The following is a 20,136-nucleotide window of genomic DNA, read 5'->3' as shown; positions in this document are numbered from 1 at the left end:
TTCTAAAAGAAATGTTAAATCTTAATGATCATGAAACCAGCTGATGAATATGAAAGCCCTAGAATATTAATTAATGACTCAAGTCGCACTCAAAAGACTTATCTTTGGCCTCTAAATAACTTAATCCTACAAATCGCGTGCATTTCAGATAATACCATCCAATGTTTTTCTCATCGTCTCTACGTCTGAAATTAGTACGTTCAGGACATTTCACTCGTTCCACGCCTTTCAAATTTTCTTTCTCAATTACCGCATTTACCGTTTTCTTCATGAGGACGTATTTCCTTTTTTCGTTTCGGAGCAGTTTTATGAACCTTTTGAGAATGTTTTTAAAGTTTTTTTTCTGTTTTTGTTTTCAGATTCGTTCTAACTTTTTCATCTGCTCTTTATTTTCATAATACTTACTCCACGCAGCAGAAGATATAGCTGCTGGAGTTCTTCATTATCTTTTCTTGCTTTGTTAGAGATTTCAGGCAGCATCAGGTGGTTTTTAATCGATCAGAGATATTCTTTTGTGTTAATTCTTCAACAACTGCTGAAGCTAGTGGTACTCAAGGAAGTAGCGATAAAACTGATGCTGTATGAATTGAAGAAGTCAAAGCCGGTTCTGACGTTTATTTCTTATATGTTTTTTCAACACTAGACATAGTGGGCAATGATGCCAATATCTTCAAATGGTAGAATTAAATATTCGCCTAAGGACACGAGAGAGCCGACGATTTGGTAACCGCTAAAAAGATGTAACGTCGAAAGGGACAAGTCAGGAAAGGAATCGTTTTTGGTCGTATTGAGAGTTGAATTATCAGAATATATTACATCAAGTTGAGCAGATGCTAGATTTCTATTTTTGGTAGTTATTTTTGATTTTCAAGTCTCGGCTAATGGTTTTGGTGGTGAATATATTAGGGCTGATACTGTTTGAACCTGTACAGTAGGGTCATTTTCGTTCTCGATTTCTTCTGTTAAAAGTTCCATACTATGTGACTTCTCAGATTTAGTTTCGATAGAAATCTCAGCAAAAGACTCTTTCAAACTATTGAGTGCGGGTAACATCTTGTGGTTGTTGACCAACGGCCTGTAAATTCTCTAAAGTATTTCTCACACATTTAGTTTAATCAGGACAATTTGCATCGAATGGATAAAGACCACATTGCTCCAATTTTGATGTTGTCTGTTATGTTTTAATGTATCATTTAATAATGTGCAAAAGTTTGTTTTTGTAACGGCAGAATAAAAAAATTCTGGTGATAGGAATGCACGGATTGTCGATTGCCAATATGTTTTTACCAGTGCAAATACGCTCCCGTCAGCTGGTTGTAAAATATGGGTGGTGTTGGGCGGAAGGGCATACAAAATAATTTGCAGTTGTTCACATACCTTACTTTTAGCATTAAGGACATGCGATTTATGCCCATCTACCAGCAGAAACAGGTTTTTCAATTTTATTTTCCACCATCCAGTTGTGAAACTCGTTAATGTATTCAAAGAATACTTCTCATCTCATCCATCATGTCTGTGATCTCTGCCACTTTGTCTGACTTCCAACCTCCTAGTCGCTATAAAGACGTCAAATTGGCTCCTGAATCTGCCAATAATGTAGCAGAGGTCCTTCTGAAGCTGTGCCCAGTATAATACTCGGCATCCGGCAGACCAAGAAACGTAGCTATTTCTTTGGGCATATTACCAAATTTGTTTATCCCGATTGCTTGAGCTGTACACTTTCCCTTTTGATAATTTTGAAGAAAACGGTCGGTTTTTGCTTTCTGGGACCGCTGATTCAAATATTTTTGCACTATTTTAAGAAAATCTCCTTCAACAACAAACCTTCTTGGTATCTTATTTTTTGTATTCGGAATCTTAATAAGTAGCATTTTTTCCATAACATTCAATATCTTTTAAAGTGATATTGGCTAATGCCTCTCTGCGGCAAGCTTCAGCAACGCCTAAATCAGCGCAACCTACAAAAAAAGGGATTTGACTAATATTTGTTTTAATAATATATTGACTGTACATTGCGATTTCGTAAACTGAATACTAAATCAAAATATAAGTATTTATTAAAAAAAATACCTTTGTAGCTAAATAACGATAATCGGGAGCTTCGTTCAAAAACCTTTTCACTTCATTCGATGCTAATACATATTTTCGACTTTTTAGTTGTAAAACCATCTGATTGTCATTTAAGGAAACCATTTAGTTTTGGGTATTTACTGACATCTACGTTGTTTCTTATTTTCAGCATATTTTTTAACATCGAAAACCTTGACCACAACGTAGGTTTTAATTTTGCTGAGAGTTCGGAGAAGTAAAATGTTCTCCGAAGCATTTTGCGCAATTATACTCAGTATAATTTCGGGTGGTATTAATTCAAATAAAATATCGTTGAAATTACTTATTTTGTGGAATAAATAACTCAACTCGCAAGAACATTTTTGGAAAATGGCGCCAACCGTCAAAGAATATCAGCATAGATTTTTATTTTCTTCATCCATTCTGGGTAGGCAAAGGGAACTTCGCCCATACAGCCAAGTCTTCAGTAGAATATTTTGATTGATATGAAATGAAATGAAACCAAACCTAACTCATTGAATCCAATCATTAAATCTGATATTGAAACAAATTACCTAGTAGCTTCTTTTTAAAATATTTGCATGAATCACGAAAACTTCGTGGTTGGTTTTTTCTTAAATATTTTTTCATTGATATGAAATGAAAAGAAACCTAACCCAACTTATTGAATCCAATTTTATTAGTAAACTTTATAGAAATATGTATTTGCATATTATATTATCTAAACTTCTATGATTTTTTTTAGTAAAACATTCGTGGTTGGTTTTTTCTTTTTAATAGACATTGTGTTGACGGTTGGGAAAGAGAACGCACGAGTGCGGGAAAGGTAAAAAAGCACGAGTGTGTAATAGCCCACTTCCCGAACGCTATACGTCCCTGCAATATGCCGCTTTTTGAGCAACTGTATTAAAAATTACTTTTCGACTTATGTGTGTCTTAGTATACTTAATTTCGACAATTTTTAAAGGGAGATCCGAAAAATGGATGCGAATTGGGCGATGGACGCGAACAGGCGAAATGACCCTATATGTTGCACAAAAAATTGTATACTTACTGTTTTTTTTTAAATAAACCAAAATGGGCTGTGATTTTAATAAATTCGTGAATTTGTGTTTATTTCTTTACATTATTATACGCAACATCAAGAAAGATTCCTGTGACCAATTTAAATAGCACCCTGAATGGATGGATTAGATTCCCAAATCAGCCTGGCAGATGGCGTTGCAGTCGGTCTTCCAAACTTTAATATCAAAGCATAATATTGAATTTATTTTCTTCGTAATTCATAAATGCATTAATGGATTAAAATAAAGCTAATTTAAAAAGAAGGACTAGATTGGGTATAATTAAATAAGTACAACAGTAAACTGTACTATAAAACATAACATAGAAATTTGAATTATGCTTAATTATTTTTAACCATCATTTGCTTAAAACCAATAAACTTTCAGCTGGTTCTGGTAAACTACATCAGTCTTTGTAACCTTCTTAGTTCCTCTTTCTTCATCTCAATTTTTTTATTATCTTCAATCTGAATCCTTTCGGGTACTTTATTTATATAATGATTACTTGTTAATTTTGATTCTAGTTTTAATAGATTTTCTTCTATCTTCTTAATTTTATTTTGCAACTTAGTTTTAGCTTCTAATATTATGCTATCTGCATGTTCTCCTGGTATTTCTACAAAAATATCTGTTGTCTCATTTAATATTGAATTAACATACTTTTTGTTTTTCAATTCATCAAAGCTTATTTCACTACACCTAGTTAAATTCAATGCCACCAATAAATTGCTATGTACATCATCTTTTAATGTAATATCCGTTGTTTTAATAACTACAGATGGCCTTTCCTTATTTGAAATTCCGTAGAATCCTTTGATTTCTCTTATTAACGATATTGTGTGTAGAAATATTTTCACACGATTTTCTAAAGATGTGTTTCTGAAACATTTGAAACCACTACTTACTGGCAGTTCAAAAAAGTCATTGTTTATGTCATTGAAATTAACTATTATATTTTTTTCAAAATCAGGTATTTTCGGAATAATCTCGTCAGTTAAATAAATCATAAATGGCGATAACGATCTTAAAGACGTATTTAATACTGCTGATAATGTGTGTGCGTGGGCAAACGCGATTTTTGGATTACTATCATCAAAACCAGGTTTAGTGGCTTCTAAGTAGATATCGCAAAATTCATGGTAAATAAATGTTTTCAATGCCTTTGTGGCTATATGGAATTCAAAATTTTCCATTGCAACATTTACCCTGTCCACCATTTCAGACAATCTGCTCAAAATCCACTGATCAAAATATGTTAAATCTTCTCGTTGTAAGTCTAAACTTATTTTTTTCAGCTTTGCAAAGGATAACTGTGTATATTTAACACCCTGCCAGATTTTGTTGCAGAATAATTTGTTTGCATTACATTGATGGACATCAAAGTTGACAAAATGTGATTTCACATCTTGAGACATCAACGTAAATCGTAATGCATCAACACCACATTCAGGAATACCATTAGTACTAGAAAAATTTGCTTTGTGATAAGCCAGAGCTTTGTTTAATTCATCTTTACTAAGTATGCCTTCTTTAAACATTTGAACCGAGTTATCTTTTAAACCATCCATTGATATTCCACTGATAACATCTATTGGATTTATAACATTTCCTTTACTTTTGGACATTTTGGCACCTTTACTGTCACAAATTATTCCATGTAGTAATACATTTTTAAATGGTAATTCATCAGTTAATTCTAAACCTAACATCACCATTCTATGTACCCAGAAACCCAGAATATCATGTCCGGTCACCAACTGGTGTAAAGGGTAGAATTTTTTGTAATCTTGACTCTTTGTTTCGGGCCATCCTAAAGATGAAAATGGATAGATGCCAGAAGAAAACCAAGTATCGAGAACATCAGTGTCTTGTTCAACTAATATATTTTCTGGCACAGATCTAAGGAATTTTGATGCTTCAACCTTAGCAGTTGTTTCATTAGTAGCAGCTATCCAAACAAAGTTTTTATCTATACTACATTTATAAGCTGGTATCTGATGTCCCCACCATAGTTGTCTTGATATACACCAATCTCTACAGTCATTTGTCCAATGTTGCCATTGTTTAGTAAAATGATCCGGTTCAATCTTTAAGAGACCTTCTTCCACTACTTGGGCAGCTCTTTCATTTAATAATGCACAAGATAAAAACCATTGTTCCTTTGGCAAATATTCAATAACATCACCTGTACGGCTACAAATAGGTAATGACATTTGATGAGAAGTCACTGATTTAAGAAGCCCTAAATCTTTAAGATGTTCCACAAGAATTTCTCTACAATCATATTTTTTTAAGCCATTAAATTTTCCTGCATTTTCCATACAACCATTTTCATCAATTACTTGCAATAGAGGTAAATTATTTTGTTTTGCGATTTCAAAATCAACTTTACTATGAGCAGGAGTAATTTTAACTGCTCCAGTCCCAAAAGACATATCTACAAAACTATTTAAAATTATTGGAATTGGTTTTTCTCTAAAGGGGTGATGAATTAGTTTACCATGAAGGTGCTTATATCTGAAAATAAATAAAACAATTCAGTCATTGTATATTATTAAATTAAGTAACTATTTTATCAAATAACATACCTAGAATCTTCAGGATGCACAGCCACAGCCGTATCTCCTAGCATTGTCTCTGGCATAGTGGTAGAAACAACAATTTCTTCAGTACTATCAACAATCTTATATGCAAAATTATAAAGGAGGCCAAATTTTACTGGCTTATCATATCCTGGCAAAAATCTTTCTGTCACCTTAGTTATACCAATATTTTCAACTTCTATGTCAGATACTGTTGACTTCAATGCATTACACCAATTAACAAGACCTTTGTTCCTATATATTAAACCTTTGTGGAATAGATTTAGAAAAGCAGTAGTAACTGCATGAGAATGGTTTTCATCCATTGTGAATATTTCTCTAGACCAGTCTAATGAACACCCAAGCATTCTAAGCTGATTAGAAATTGTATTGCCATGTTTCTCTTTCCATTTCCATACCTCTTTTGTAAACTCTTCTTTGCCCAATAAATGACGGTCAATGTTTTGGGTTTTTAAATATTTCTCAACTACTCTCTAAAAATTAATATATGTTACGATTAATCCTGTGTGTAGAACATAATTATAAAAATATTTTAAAAATACCTGTGTTGCTATGCCAGCATGATCAGTCCCTGGTAACCACATAACATTATATCCTTGAGACCTTTTCTGACGAGCAATAACATCTTGTATTGTACATGATAGTGCATGTCCTAAAAAATTTTAAATAAAAATACTGAGACTAATATGAATGAGTATTTACATTCAAGCTAAATTCACTGATTAACAAATCTATGAATGAGTGATAAATTATAAATTGAAAGGATCAACACCAAGATTAAAAGGAGCTAATATAATTTTGAATTCAGAAAATTATACGGTAGACTTGAACTAACTAAATACACCTAACTTACGAAACTAACCTAAATGCAACTTTCCGGTTACATTTGGGGGAGGTAACACCATACTGAATAGTGGCTGATCATTTAATTTAGCGTGATGTAGTTTCGATAACTCCCATCGCTTATATTTATCTTTTTCAGTAACTTCTGGTTTGTACGCTGTACACGGCAAAGCTTCTTTCGGAAGAATTCTTGAAGTATTGGATCTAAATCTCTTTAGAAGAGTTAAATTTCGCGCATGATAACTAAAAATCATCTTAAGTTTAGTTAGATATCTATAAAGTAAGTTATACTGTCCCAAATTTAATAAAATTAAATTACAGGAACATAAAATACACTATAAAGTTCATATTATATTATAATTGTTGTTGACTTTGAATCAAAACAATATGATTTTATTCACAGAGTATTAACATATGTACAATAATTATTTGTTGACAGCTTCGAGGACAAAAAAATACAGTAACCGATATTTTTCTACACGTACTTGTCTGTTATTACTTAGAGGCTTATTACACTATGCGATATTCAGACTGACTTAAGACTGTCTTAAAATCTAATTAGCAAGCTCGCTATTACACTAGACTGAATACCGCATGCTAACTCATTTTTACTCATTTGCAAAGCGTACGTAGTCGGTGACGGATGTCGGCATGTGACTTAAGAAACTACCTTAGAGTAGGAGCTGCCGAGTTTGAATGACTATTAAAATGTTATATTAGTAATTTATATTATTATATGTAATTTAATAGATACTCCATACATTCAATATGGCAATAAAAATGGCATCACTCGGTACAAATCAAGAACAGAACCAGGCTGGCACACTTTAGTATGTTGTCATTAGAGAATCGCAGAAAATTTATTTAAATTTATTGACACATCGTTTGCAGCTAAGATATTCTATAATAAGATTGATTGTCCGAACCTTCTTTCTAAATTTAAGATTCATGTTTGTTTTTACCAATGTATCAGTGTGTCGAGCGTTGGCTAACTTTATCTATAAAAAATAGAAAACATTCCAAAGTACTTTTTTTTCTTGCGAACACGCCATGGTGCACGCGGCCACAGAAAACAAACATGTACAAACGTCTTTGCTCTGCGACTGCCGCGCGCTGACTGAATGATTTAGCGTGCTAAGTCTTATTACACTACACGATATTCAGCAAGTAAGCCAGTAAGCACCGCCGACGGCCGAACCCATTCGGTCGGTCTAATTAGACAGGCTAACTGGCTAACTCTTATTACACTAGGCTGAATCTTAGTAAGACTGTCTGAATATCGCGTGGTGTAATAAGCCTTTTATCTAATTCCGAGTTATTGTCTGTTAAGTGTCAACTTTGATTCTTGAAGTTGACGGTGACCACTGACCGATCGGCGATCACGGTGTTTTTGATTTGAATATTATGTGTTATGGCAGTTTTGTTTGTAAAATTTATTTAATAATTATTGTAAAAAAACTTTAAATTTAGACTGTTGTTTATTTGATTATTAAACTTATTGAATTCTTTTCAAAGCTGGTATTTGCTTTTTTGTTTAAAAAAAATTCTTTGAATCACAGCAATGTCTTATCGTCAAACCATGGTCGTTACTTATCGTCTAATTTATTGATAAAATAGTATTTATACTATCTACCCGATTGTAGTTCCGTTTCCTTGACCGTTTCTATCAAAGTCATTTTCCATCCGTTCTTAATAGGACGTAATAAAATGTCGTTGTTAATTTATTTAAATCCCTTTAGACTGTTTCGAGACTTTGTTCGTGCACCGGTAGAAAGTTTTGTTACCGACCAGTATATTGGGTATAAGAAGAAAACAAATGAAAGTATCACCAGCGTCAAAGAATTAATATATAGAGCTGGTATTTTATTAGTGTTTTTCTCTGCTATATTATGGATATCTATATTTATGTATATAGCATTTTACTATACATATATGCCAAATGTTACTCATGTAAGGCCAGTTCACCTGCAGTTTAAGTAAGTATTGTTTTGGTATCTTCTATTATAATGTATATGATATAATAATTATCCTTACTCATAAATTATACTGGTTAATTGTTGTTCTTAGATACTTACAATAGTTTCATCTATAACATTTAGTAATCTTAAATACAATAAATAAATAATTATTTATTAATAATAAATAATGAATTCATTAGAAGTACATATAATAAATAAGTGCTTTAAAATAATTGAAAATTAAAGTTTTAAAAGTTATGAATTTAAAGCCTTAGGTATGAAAATATTATTTATTTTATTGGAATGTTTCAATAACTTAACTTTTTCAGATCCTGTGAAGATCAAATGGGACTCTGTTCATATCCTTATGCTTATGTTCAGCTGACAAAAGCCAGTTATGTTTTAATGTCAGGGCAGCCCTACAGAATCAAGTTAGTCATGGATGTGCCTGAATCACCTAACAATAAGGACCTAGGTATAGCTTCTTCATTATTTTCAAAGTGGCTTTTATGATGTTAACAAAATTCTATCACAACTAAGAAGTGCAATTGGATGAAAGTTCAAATATTTTTTATCATATTTCATCATATCATTCATATCATTATTCATCATTTAACATATTAAAGTTTATTATTCATGTATATTCAGGTATGTTCATGGTGTGCCTACAAATGCGTGGAAAGGGGGGTACATTAGTCTCCTCTTCATGCCGATCAGCTATGCTTAATTATAGGTATGTAATATTTCTTATTAATCTACATACTACATCTGCCATTATTATACCACTATACAGTGATATTAGTTTTTTTAATATGATTGCAGTAATGTAAGGGGGAGCTTCAGTTGTATTAATTTTAATAAATATTCTGGAATTGTATGTTTAATAATATATTTTATTACATTGTCACTAATATGAAATGTATTACCTCTTCCATATTTGAATCAGTTTTTCAGTTTTATTAAGTAGGCTAGCTTTTTGTATTAAAAAGATGATTAATTATTAAAAGTTCCTATATCCTTATTAGCACAGAATTAGGGGGATTAAATAATAGTATATTAGCTGGTCAATATATTCTTGATGACTTATTGGATGTAAAAAAGTATAAGCAATTTTAAAACAAATGATGACTCACCAGTATAATACTTAAAACATAACAGATTTTATAGTGACCAACCAGGCTCCCGAAGATAAACCTAAATGAACCTAAAACTTATATGGAAATTGTATTAGTTTTTGCAACATTTTCCGGAGCAAAATTAGAGAATGATCACTGAATAAATTTAAAAATCAGATGTAAAATAATCGATAAAGCTTTTTATAAATATGACGATTATTTGAATGATCGTAATCCTTGGGATTGATTTGCTCCAGTTCAAATATGTATAGCTACTCGGCCTTACAAAAATTTTTATGACTCAACTTGGCAATTAAAAAGAGTGGCAGAGATTTTCTTCAAGAAAAGATCGTACCAATTCTTAAAAGGCCGTCAACGCACTCGCGAGCCCTCTGGCATTGAGTGTCCATGGGCGGCGGGATCACTTAACATCAGGTGAGCCTCCTGCCCGTTGGCCCCCTGTTCTATAAAAAAAAAGATTTTCTTGCCAGTTATTCTTGCACATTCTACGCCCTTGACTTGCGAAATGTAACATAGTTTCTGTTGGCGTTCATAAGTATACCTACCTATAAAAATAAAGATATTTTGATTTGTGTCTGCTTATTCTCTTCTTTAAGAGTTTTTAAATCATTAAAATACATTCAGGTCGAAATTGCACTACTATATCCGTACATCGTTGTTCTCACCGCTATTTCTACTTGGAATAGATGATGAGCGACAGGAAATACAAGTGGAGCTTTTTAGCGACTTTCAAGATGATCCAGTGAGTAATGTTGTGATAACGTATTTTGGGTTATATGACTTAAAAATAATTTCTTTAGGTAAAGGTAGGAAACAAAACGAGAAAGAATTCATTTTACTGTCTGCTGTGATAAATTTAAAAAGGCGCAATTAGACATTTTCTATTTTCGTTTTTAAAACTTTCAAGACATGGCATGGGCCATCATTACTGTTTTATACTGTTCTAAAAATAAATAATCAATCTCTGGTTCATTTCCTCGAAGAGAGTACTAATTTATTTATTTATTTATCACTACATTTTTCTATCTTAACAGTAATTACTAATACGATAGAATTCCAAAATCCCACACCAACTATTCTAGATAAAAACATTAAAAAATTAATTTATAAATATATATAAAAACATTAAAATTTATAAAGGTTGGCAACGCCCTCGCGAGCCCTCTGGCATTCAGTGTCTATGGGCGGCGGTATCACTTAACATCAGATGCAACTGCCCGTTTGCCTACTGTGTTGTTTGTATTCTAATAGAACGCGTAGCAGTGTCCTAGTGGCTGCAACATACGACTCTCATACCTCAGATCGTAGATTCGACTTTCTATTTACGTATTACACATTCGATCGAACAGAGAAGGATAATATCGTGAAGAAACCGGCTTGCCTAAGACTTAAAAAGTCGACGGCGTTTGTCAGGCACAGGAAGCTGATCACCTACTTGCCTGTTAGATTCAAAAATGATCATAAAACTGATACAGAAATCTAAGGCCCAATCTTAAAAGGTCGTACCGCCACTGGTTTTTGTTGATGAAATGCTAGCATCGCCCTTGCAAGATGATATATTCAGGGTCTGTTTCACAATGTATGGATAAAGTACCAAATAGCTATGCAACACATATATTATTCGGAAGATAAAAGTTCCGAAGAAATTTCGCGCTACCTGACAGTCCTAACAATAAGTAATAAATAGATTATTTGGAACTTATCCGGACATTGTGAAACAGACCCTAAAACATATAAATCTGTTATAATTTTTATTCATCGTTGAGTAATGGCCTATATTTCAATGGTTTTAGAACAGCCCTGTAACTGATGCATACATCGAACTGCAGTCTCGCTTTGTGCAAGTCCACTCGTGTTCATTGCACGTCGAGGCTCACTTTTCAGGGCTACGATACGCGATGTACTATTGGCCACGGGCCTCCGCCCTCTGCGGTGAGATTTATTAGTGAGCACCATTCATAATCCATGCGTGCCTTTGAAAATTAAAAAAAAATCTCGGATTAGAAGTTCTCGTTCATTTAGTTACTATATAGACTGTTTAAATTATGATAGCTTTAATTTTTAATAAACATTATAAGGTAAACAACTCAAATTGACGTGTACATAATTCTATTAAATAGTATTAGGTATCTGTATAATAATAATAATAATGGTTTAGTACTTTTACGTCAACATTTCTAGTATTTCAGTATGAAAGTCCAAAACGGTGCACTTTGTATATGAAAAAGTATATTATATAGTATTATTATAGGCACGTAAGTCTAGCGCTGGCCGATACGTGAAGGGATTACTGCGCATGTGTACTGTGGTGCGGGAGCCGGAATGCGACTGGAGAGCCAATCGACGCTCTTCATTCCGCTAGCCCCCCTCCTTATTTTTTACATCTGTGCAATAACGGTCAGCGCTAAAGTTTCGTGCCGCAACTAATAGTATTGTTAGTCAAGGGCACGCATTTCATTTTTTTCATTCGATATATAAAACCAACGAAAGCACAATACCAACGTGGCTTTATTTTCAGGAATCTCCACGAATTTATTCTTTACATCGCTCGTGTTTATAATGAGCTGGTATCACTTACAAGATGGCCTACCTGAGTTTATTAAGGTAAGGTTCACTGATTTAATATCAAAAACCAATTAAGTAAATATTAATCGTTTTTTATAAGCCTTGATCGGTTGTCTTATGGATATAATAAAATTTCGTCTAAAATATAGTCAACGCAGTAGCATGTTAGTATTATATCTTATATCCGATCCTCCAAAGAAGTTGTTCGGATTAATAACTGCAGCTGAGTATCTCCATCGGACGTTGGGGCAGAATACGAATTTATCATCACCCCTATCACTGCGACATTCGTCGTTCCACAACTGAGAGTTATTAAGGTACCACTACTATGGTAGGCACCACTACTATATGGAACCAGCTGCCCACTAATTTCTGAACTGATTCGACTTAGTACCGTACCAATGCAATCGTGTGCCCCCTCACTCTTAGTGTCCATGAAAGGCGATATCACTTAAAAGGTGAGCATATTCTGCCCGCCCGCCCTATTCTATAAATGTCAAAAAAATAAACGTCACCAAAAATAAATAATAAATTAATTACTAAAAAAAAACTTTTGAAGTACAAACCTAGTAGCAAGGATTTCAAATATCACGATAAATGTTTTTTAATACAAACGACATTAAAACCTGATTAAAACACATTTATTTTTTGCGTGTTAGTTCATTCACACACCGCAGGTCCGTTTTGAAATTAAAATTAATTATAAACTATTTATTAAGGTGCCAAGGTTATAATTAATCTTATGATTAATTTTAATACCAACTACGAGGTCAGATAAATATATAAATGTGTAATTGTTCTCAGACTAAATTCAAGGCAGAAGTCAAAAGTGAACCAGATGAAAAGAAACAGATTAGCAAAGTAAAACTTGAACGGAAAGGTAAGAAGTTATAAAAGATTTAAAAAAATCTAAATTCGTCACAGTGGATTTGTTACTGGCATCAAAAAGAATGTCTTATTGTTTTACAGTATTAATCAACACGCTGGCTTTCGGTCAGACAGATAGTCAAACGTTTTCGGCGCTGCTTTATTTAAATCAAAACGCTAGCGACTTGGTTGAATATAGATCTTTAATTAACTGTCTTAAAATTCAATTAACTCTCTGATTTAACTACTTAACTACTGCGACATATCCATAGTAACCTAAGTAGTAAAGGCACATCAGCGTTGACTGATATAGGATTTAAAATTCAGTGCAAATGTGTCTAACAGTCTATAGAACTGACTTACTTGCTCACTGGAAGCTCGCCGCTCTGGATATGAAGCCAAGGCATGTAGTCCCACCAATAATTAAAAAAACATGTTTATTAAAGACCGTTGTAGAGTTGACTTACACTGGTGGTATAAGAATGCTTAAACAATTATTAATGGTTATCGTCGAGTTTCTTAAAATATAGTCCATGGCCACTTATATCCTCATCGATATCCAGACTAAACTTTCCGATAATCGAACTACTGTCGGTCTGTTATCCGTAGTTGCTCGTTTCACATTATTTTAATTTAATTTTCGTTTAGTTTCTATAATTTATTAATGGATGTATTTTTTTGTTTCTTCATAATCATTTCTTCTTTTCTAAATAAAAAATGACCATGGATACTAGACCTTCAGCCATGTTTTACCTATGCTTATCTTTTACCGCGTTGGTATTTTTGTACAATTAAAAAAAATTAAAATTAATTGTTCTTATATTAATTATAACCGTACTAGTATTGGGGTAAATCAAACACAATTTTATTTAATTAATAAATTAACTTCATGACCTCTCTCGAAGATATAGTTGGCGAATACAATTTATATTAGAATTTTCTTTGTAGATTCATTTCCATTGATCGAAGAAGAGGCACTGGCTATTCTAGAAGAATATCAAACGTTGGAGAAAAAGAAGACGTAGACTGATTTATTTATAGCTTTAATTTTGTCCCTTAAGGGACACTGTGACATTGTTTTAGACTGAGATAAATTTATTTTTAATAAGTTGAAAACTTTAAAAATCGTTCTGCCGTATAGTACTTTTATTAAATTTGTTTTTCTGTTGCAGTAATATAATGGTTCCATAGCTATTGTACCTGTCTATAAACTGTTTAGTGTATAATGTGATTGTTTAATGAACTGAATTTGAAAATAAACAATAGAAATGCTATATTTAATAAGCTTTAGCAATTGTGAGCTTTAAATGTATTCTACTAAGCACTGTTCCTAAAAACATATCTAATTAATACAGATTATATTTGAAAGAATCAAATTTACAAATTCCATGTATTCTACGGGTTAAATTTATAAATTTGTCTTAATTCGAGACACCGCTGAGTCTGGCGTTAGGATCATTGTCTCGTATTTAATCTCACCCTAACGGTTACAGCTATAATCTATGGTACTCAGAGATATGTCAAGTCTGTCAGCTGTCATACCAGATAGAATAAAGACTTATGTAGGTTTGATATAGTTATATACAGAATTAATAGTTTCCTATAATTATACAAGTTATAACTTTGCCTTTTCACTAGCACAACAACAGACTTTCAATTCAGAAATATTTTAAAGTAATTAACAAAAATGAATTTAATAATCTATTAATTTTATATAAGTTTATATTTTTAATACTTGAAGAGTGGGCATGTCTTTATATTTTGACATTCAAACAAGGAATTAGTATTACGTAGTACAATTTAGTAAATTAACATAATTTATGAGCAATGTTATAAGGAATACTATAGTGATATTTTTTTATTTGGGGATTAAATACTTATAAAAATGAGCTGAGTTTTATGTATTAAGACAAATCCTTTCGAACGATGCTTAATACGAAGTTCTTTCAAGCGTAACTCGCACGGATGTTTTCCCGCGACTAGCGCAAAGCCGTCTACTGGGAGACTCGGATAGGCAGGGCCCTCGCAGGCTTGTTAATCGCCTGAAAGGCAGGACGGAAGCTGACTGGAGTAAGCGAAGTACGAAGTAGAGGTCCTCGCCTTCCCGATGAAGGCGGTTTTTTATTCTAATCTAATTTTCACACGAGCTTTTTGAAGAGCACTTAATTATTAGTTCTTTACGCCCAAATCGAATACCTGTCCCATTTCATTTCTGACCATCTGAGATAGACGTATTATAAATATTGATAAAAGTGTGCCTATAACCAATCGACGGATTGTAATAGTTATCTTTCGATGCAAGCTATCCATGGTAGATTGGATCGGTGTATGTGGATAGACCTTTATATGAAAATGACAGTGCAACTGTGCCAATATCCTATTTTAACTTACACGAGTTTTAGACATGTATATTTTATTATTATTTGTATGGTTTTATTTAGTTTATTTGGTTTATATTGATTATCAAATAAAGAGCGAAGAGATTGCATTCCATCCATCGCCAAAAATGGATTATCTTCGTAGGGTTTGGTTATTGGGATGCAGATAGGATCGACAGTCACGGTCTGATCTCAGGTGCATTAATTATTGGGTTCGGGCGTAAGTGAATGTGAATTTCAGGTTGCACACCTCAACGCTGATTAGGATCCAATGAGCCTGCAAATGGTTTATCTGATTATCTGTATTTAAGGTGTATGCCTACCAATTTAATACAATTGTGTGAAAGACGGACGCCTAGCAATCCGTCTCGACCAAATGAAGGATTCCCATCTTATTCTTCAGTCTTACCATAACACGGGCCCGCAGGTGCCAGTGGCTAAGTCGTAAATTTGTATATGCTTAGCGGTCGCAAACGTCTTGAATTACGTCATTGTAGCTGTTGTACAATGACGTACAGCCGAAATTTAATCCAGGATGTCTTGATTCTTATAAATGAAATGAAAAGAAATACTAATTTTATGGCGCCTATAAGGCACACAACAAATCATTTGTATACAAAATGTCAATAAACATTAAAATTAAATAAGGCATCACTCGCCTATATGACATAGTAGAGTTTTACTAAAGGTGAATCTCGGGGACCCTTAGAACTTCTAGGATGGATTTTTTTCAATAACGCTCAATGGTAAGTTCTCGTTATAGTGGAGAAAGCTAGTTTCACTTGAAAGATTATTTATTTTGTCCAATCACTGCAGTGAAATGTTTCACGTGTGCTTTTATTCCATTTTAATTGGAATAAAAGCAACTTGAACTTTTATACTATGAACTTTGGGAATTGTGAATTTCTTGAATCAACTCGATGCTGTTTTGTTAATTTTGAAAACAATTATGCTATTCAGTTCAATTAGCTAAACCTGGTTTTTGTTTCTTGTGAGTTTTGAATTATATTATTTTTGGCATTATTACAGGAAAATAAATGCACTGAAACGAACAATATTTTTATTCAAATTTTAAGTTTTTAACAATTACATCAAATTGTTGAAATATAATACATATTAGGAACAGTTTTTAAATATATTTTCATCTCTCGTTATATTTTGGTGATAGAGAATATAGTACATAACCAATAATTTTTTTTTGTAAAATTTAGTAAGAAATGTGTTGTAACAAAGTTTTGAACTTATTAAGTAGGAAGTGTTATTTTCTACCATTTTGATATTGGAATTTTAGTAGGTGGAATTAGCTTTAATTTTTCGTTCTTAATTTACTAAGGATCATAGAAAATCTTACTTTATACTACTTTAAAATTTGAAACTACAAACTACTTAGTAATAAATCTTTAGGTAAAATGAGTTGTTGATATTTTAACATGCTCTTATCATAGAATAAAATTTGTACGAATTTTATTATCTGGCAACTTTGCTTAAAAAGTTTGTAAAACGTTAATAAATAACAATTATCGTCCCATCTTTAAAATCATAAACACAATATTATTGCTGTTACCAGAGCGTGGGCAAATGTTATAATGATTATTTCGTATGAAAAAACATCAAATAATAAGTAAGGCAGCATGTTGTACAAAATAATACAAAAATGAACCTCAAGAACCTTCTGCAATCTTTCTTCGGTAACTTAATTACTTTCTTACTAATGATTTTGAGTTAGTCGATTTTAAATACTTATAGTACTAATAGTGTCTACTGGTGCCGGTGTAACATTAGCTTGCTGTACGGTTGGGTCCAAAAGAGGAATGCTGTCGGTTGTCCTAAAAAATACCAAATATTTTTTAATATATATATTTAATGTGCTTACCCTTAGGCAACTTGCAAAACATTTCAATAACTACTTTCTTACATATAAACACTGCACAGTTTCTTTATTTGTCTATATTGAACTCAGTGAAATATGAAATCGGTAAAACTTTCTGTTTTAAAAGTTTAATTGTGTTTGATAAATTGAGGGTATGCAAAAATAATTTTATGTTTTTGAGTTTGGATAAGCCTTTTTGCATTTTGGGCTGCCATATGCAAAAAAGTATTACCTTGAGCGCACAATAGTAGGTTCTGTAGATACTTCCGTACATGGTGCTGGTGTTTTCTTTTGTACAATTGGTAGTGTTGTGCATATTGTAGCCATTAAGTAGATGTGCTAAAATATAAAGAATTAAGTGTAAAGCGGTTTTACATGTACATGTTTGTACAAAAATAAATTATACGCGTAATTACCATTGACAAAACAAGAATGAGATAAATGGTTGGAGTTGACCAATGCGCAGCATTTTCTATAGCAACGACTCCCATTACCCAATTTATGGCAAAAAATGGTTCAAGAATCAAACAAAGGTTTAAATAGGCTTTCAAATCGTTGCCTTCAATATTCCATCCATTTTTCCAAGAGAGTTTCGCCATTGATTTCCATAAATTAATTACGTGCTTGTCCGATATTCTTTTCATCTGAAATATTGGAAATTATTAAGTCAAATGATTTCTCCTGAATTGGAATGAAATGGAAATAATATTTGACAACATTTACCTCTCTTCCTTCTTCACTATTGGCATCACTATTGGATGCACCCATTGTTACTGTAGTATACGGATTATCTTCATCGTTCGAATCTCTGTCCAATGTGTCAGAACTATCAGTATTTTTTCGACTAGGAAGGGGAGTACAAACATTGTTCAACGTTTCGGAACTGCCTGGTTCGTTTTTTGGCCAATTTGCCAAGTGCTGGTCAACCAAATCTTGAATTTTCGCCGATATTAAATCATTCTGTTTTTGATTGACACTTTGTAAGCCAACTATGATAATGGCTGTGTTAATCAGTATGAGAATCATTGCCGGTATCATGAAACCCATGACCATACCTTTTTCAATTGACATCCAGCAATAATGTTTAATTTCATATTGTTCCATCGAAAGCGCATAATTAAACTAAAAATAATATCAATCATTAAAAATGATTAAAAGCAATTTTAGCCAATAGGCTTAATCACACAACTGTCATCCTTGATGTCTAACCGGAAGAGCCTTTTCTTCTATTTGCGTATTTAACTTGCTCGTGTTGTAAAGGAAAAAAATTGTGAGAAAACACACTAAGATAAAAGATGTTATGTATTATTAATCCCAAAAGGTCAACAAGGTGTTAATTTTTAATTTCTAGGTGGTAATTTTATAATTAATTTCTTACCATAACAACTATCGCTGGAACACCATATGCTAGAAGATAGTTATATTTAAGGGGCAATAAGTTGTCACATGTACAGAATTCAGCAACTGCAGCACCCAAAGCCACTATCCACACGGCACAAGTAATATGCGTATAATGTAGAAGCAATGCGATTCTCTCACATTGCGAAGGAGATGATGCCCCCTTTAAAAATGCAAATCATTGGTTTAAATATACCCTAACTCTTAATAATAAAAATAAAAACTGAGATTAAATTGAAACATGACTTACCACAGCCGCTTGTATATAAATTAGCGTGCAAGCTGCTAGACAACAGCAAAGATTAATATTGATAGGATATAACTTGCTACTTCTTCTAAATTCTGCGGCACTTTCACTCCACATAAGCCACAAAATAGATGATATAGGAAATAACACGGCTAAACCACTTGTAACATAAATCTAAAAAAATGTGCGCAAGGGTTAAATATTTTTGTACTTCTATTCTCTAAGAAATTGAAGAGATTCTTTATACGTTACCAAAACCATCCATTCATCTCGCATTCCGTGGCAATTATTAAAACCATACACATATGTTACGCTATCTATTATATTATGTTCTGCCAAGTCTGCATCAGCCAAAGAATCATCCGGAAGGTCCATATCTGGATCAGGTTCTTCCTTTTCTTGAAATATATTCGATATACCTAAAACAATTCAAATATTGTACATTTTTACTATTAATTTTTTGGATTATAAAATTCATTATCTTTATATTTTGTGTGATTGTAGTGTGTGTGTAGAGTAGCTTTTTTATTATATATATTACCTTTACTTTCCTTAACGATAACGTCAGGATTTGGATATAGCGGTGGATTATCATCATATATTGAAGATGTAAAGTTAGAAAGCACTACACCATACTCGGAATCGTAAGTATTTAAATCATAGTCATTATGATCATCAGCTTTGTTATATGTAGGTTTCTGTCCTATTATTGGTTGAAAGGATCTGTACGTAGCCAACTTTTGGGGTTTATTAAAAATATCGTACTTGGGCTTACGTATATTATGATGTCCTGTTTTATTTTCCTGAAATGCTGAAATAATTTCGTTAGTAAAATATAAATATTATTATATTTAATTATTATTATTTTTAATAAAATTCCTTACCAAGTGCGTTGTTAAAATATGCAAGATAAAAAAAGAAAGTAAGAATAGTTATTTTTGATATAAAGTTCCGCATTATGTTAAGTTGCAACTTATGCACTCACAATATTGTTCATTTTTTAATTTCTATTGCTATATATTTTTTAAAAATTTGTTGTTATTTAGATGTTAGTAACTAAAGTTTAGTAGATGTATTACATAAAATCAATACTTCTCAACCGTTTCTTTTTACGTCTATTTAAGGTTTCCTGATAGT

The 20,136-nt window shown here is 32.4% G+C and overlaps 3 protein-coding genes and 1 pseudogene across 3 annotated transcripts; 1 reads left to right on the top strand and 3 right to left on the bottom strand.

Annotated features, from left to right (window-relative positions):
- Positions 1-867: 867 nt before the first annotated feature.
- On the bottom strand, positions 868-2,169 carry LOC123689462 (annotated as a pseudogene).
- Positions 2,170-3,460: 1,291 nt separating this feature from the next.
- LOC110997764 (valine--tRNA ligase, mitochondrial 1) lies at positions 3,461-6,930 on the bottom strand. The gene is made up of 4 exons (XM_022266072.2): positions 6,600-6,930; positions 6,280-6,389; positions 5,723-6,210; positions 3,461-5,651 (listed from the first exon to the last, which is right to left on the bottom strand). The coding sequence occupies exons 1-4, from the start codon at positions 6,832-6,834 to the stop codon at positions 3,536-3,538; spliced, it is 2,949 nt and encodes a 982-aa protein (XP_022121764.2). The 5' UTR covers positions 6,835-6,930; the 3' UTR covers positions 3,461-3,535.
- A 1,095-nt stretch (positions 6,931-8,025) lies between these two features.
- On the top strand, positions 8,026-14,995 carry LOC110997775 (seipin). The gene is made up of 8 exons (XM_022266089.2): positions 8,026-8,556; positions 8,868-9,013; positions 9,187-9,271; positions 10,299-10,416; positions 11,468-11,606; positions 12,193-12,278; positions 13,044-13,119; positions 14,055-14,995. Exons 1-8 carry the CDS (start codon positions 8,288-8,290, stop codon positions 14,129-14,131), a joined length of 996 nt encoding a protein of 331 aa, XP_022121781.2. The 5' UTR covers positions 8,026-8,287; the 3' UTR covers positions 14,132-14,995.
- A 1,610-nt stretch (positions 14,996-16,605) lies between these two features.
- Positions 16,606-20,136, bottom strand: LOC110997784. Its single transcript, XM_022266100.2, has 9 exons — positions 19,884-20,136; positions 19,541-19,810; positions 19,252-19,418; positions 19,003-19,173; positions 18,733-18,915; positions 18,078-18,476; positions 17,771-17,998; positions 17,587-17,693; positions 16,606-17,310 (listed from the first exon to the last, which is right to left on the bottom strand). The coding sequence occupies exons 1-9, from the start codon at positions 19,954-19,956 to the stop codon at positions 17,217-17,219; spliced, it is 1,692 nt and encodes a 563-aa protein (XP_022121792.2). The 5' UTR covers positions 19,957-20,136; the 3' UTR covers positions 16,606-17,216.

The sequence above is a fragment of the Pieris rapae genome, chromosome 9 (genome assembly GCF_905147795.1).
Source record: "Pieris rapae chromosome 9, ilPieRapa1.1, whole genome shotgun sequence".
Classification (NCBI taxonomy): domain Eukaryota; kingdom Metazoa; phylum Arthropoda; class Insecta; order Lepidoptera; family Pieridae; genus Pieris; species Pieris rapae.
Note: the sequence above shows the minus strand (reverse complement) of the source record. Positions and strands in the feature narration are given on the sequence as shown.

Coding starts and splice junctions, on each gene's coding strand:
- LOC110997764 (XM_022266072.2), bottom strand. CDS start 6,834: ATGATTTTTAGTTATCATGCGCGAAATTTAACTCTTCTAAAGAGATTT. Junction 6,390..6,599: donor AACCGGAAAGTTGCATTTAG/GTTAGTTTCGTA, acceptor AAAATTTTTTAG/GACATGCACTATCATGTACA. Junction 6,211..6,279: donor ATGCTGGCATAGCAACACAG/GTATTTTTAAAA, acceptor ATTAATTTTTAG/AGAGTAGTTGAGAAATATTT.
- LOC110997775 (XM_022266089.2), top strand. CDS start 8,288: ATGTCGTTGTTAATTTATTTAAATCCCTTTAGACTGTTTCGAGACTTT. Junction 8,557..8,867: donor CCAGTTCACCTGCAGTTTAA/GTAAGTATTGTT, acceptor TAACTTTTTCAG/ATCCTGTGAAGATCAAATGG. Junction 11,607..12,192: donor ACGGGCCTCCGCCCTCTGCG/GTGAGATTTATT, acceptor CTTTATTTTCAG/GAATCTCCACGAATTTATTC.
- LOC110997784 (XM_022266100.2), bottom strand. CDS start 19,956: ATGCGGAACTTTATATCAAAAATAACTATTCTTACTTTCTTTTTTTAT. Junction 17,999..18,077: donor ATAGTGAAGAAGGAAGAGAG/GTAAATGTTGTC, acceptor CCAATATTTCAG/ATGAAAAGAATATCGGACAA. Junction 17,694..17,770: donor TCATTCTTGTTTTGTCAATG/GTAATTACGCGT, acceptor TTTATATTTTAG/CACATCTACTTAATGGCTAC.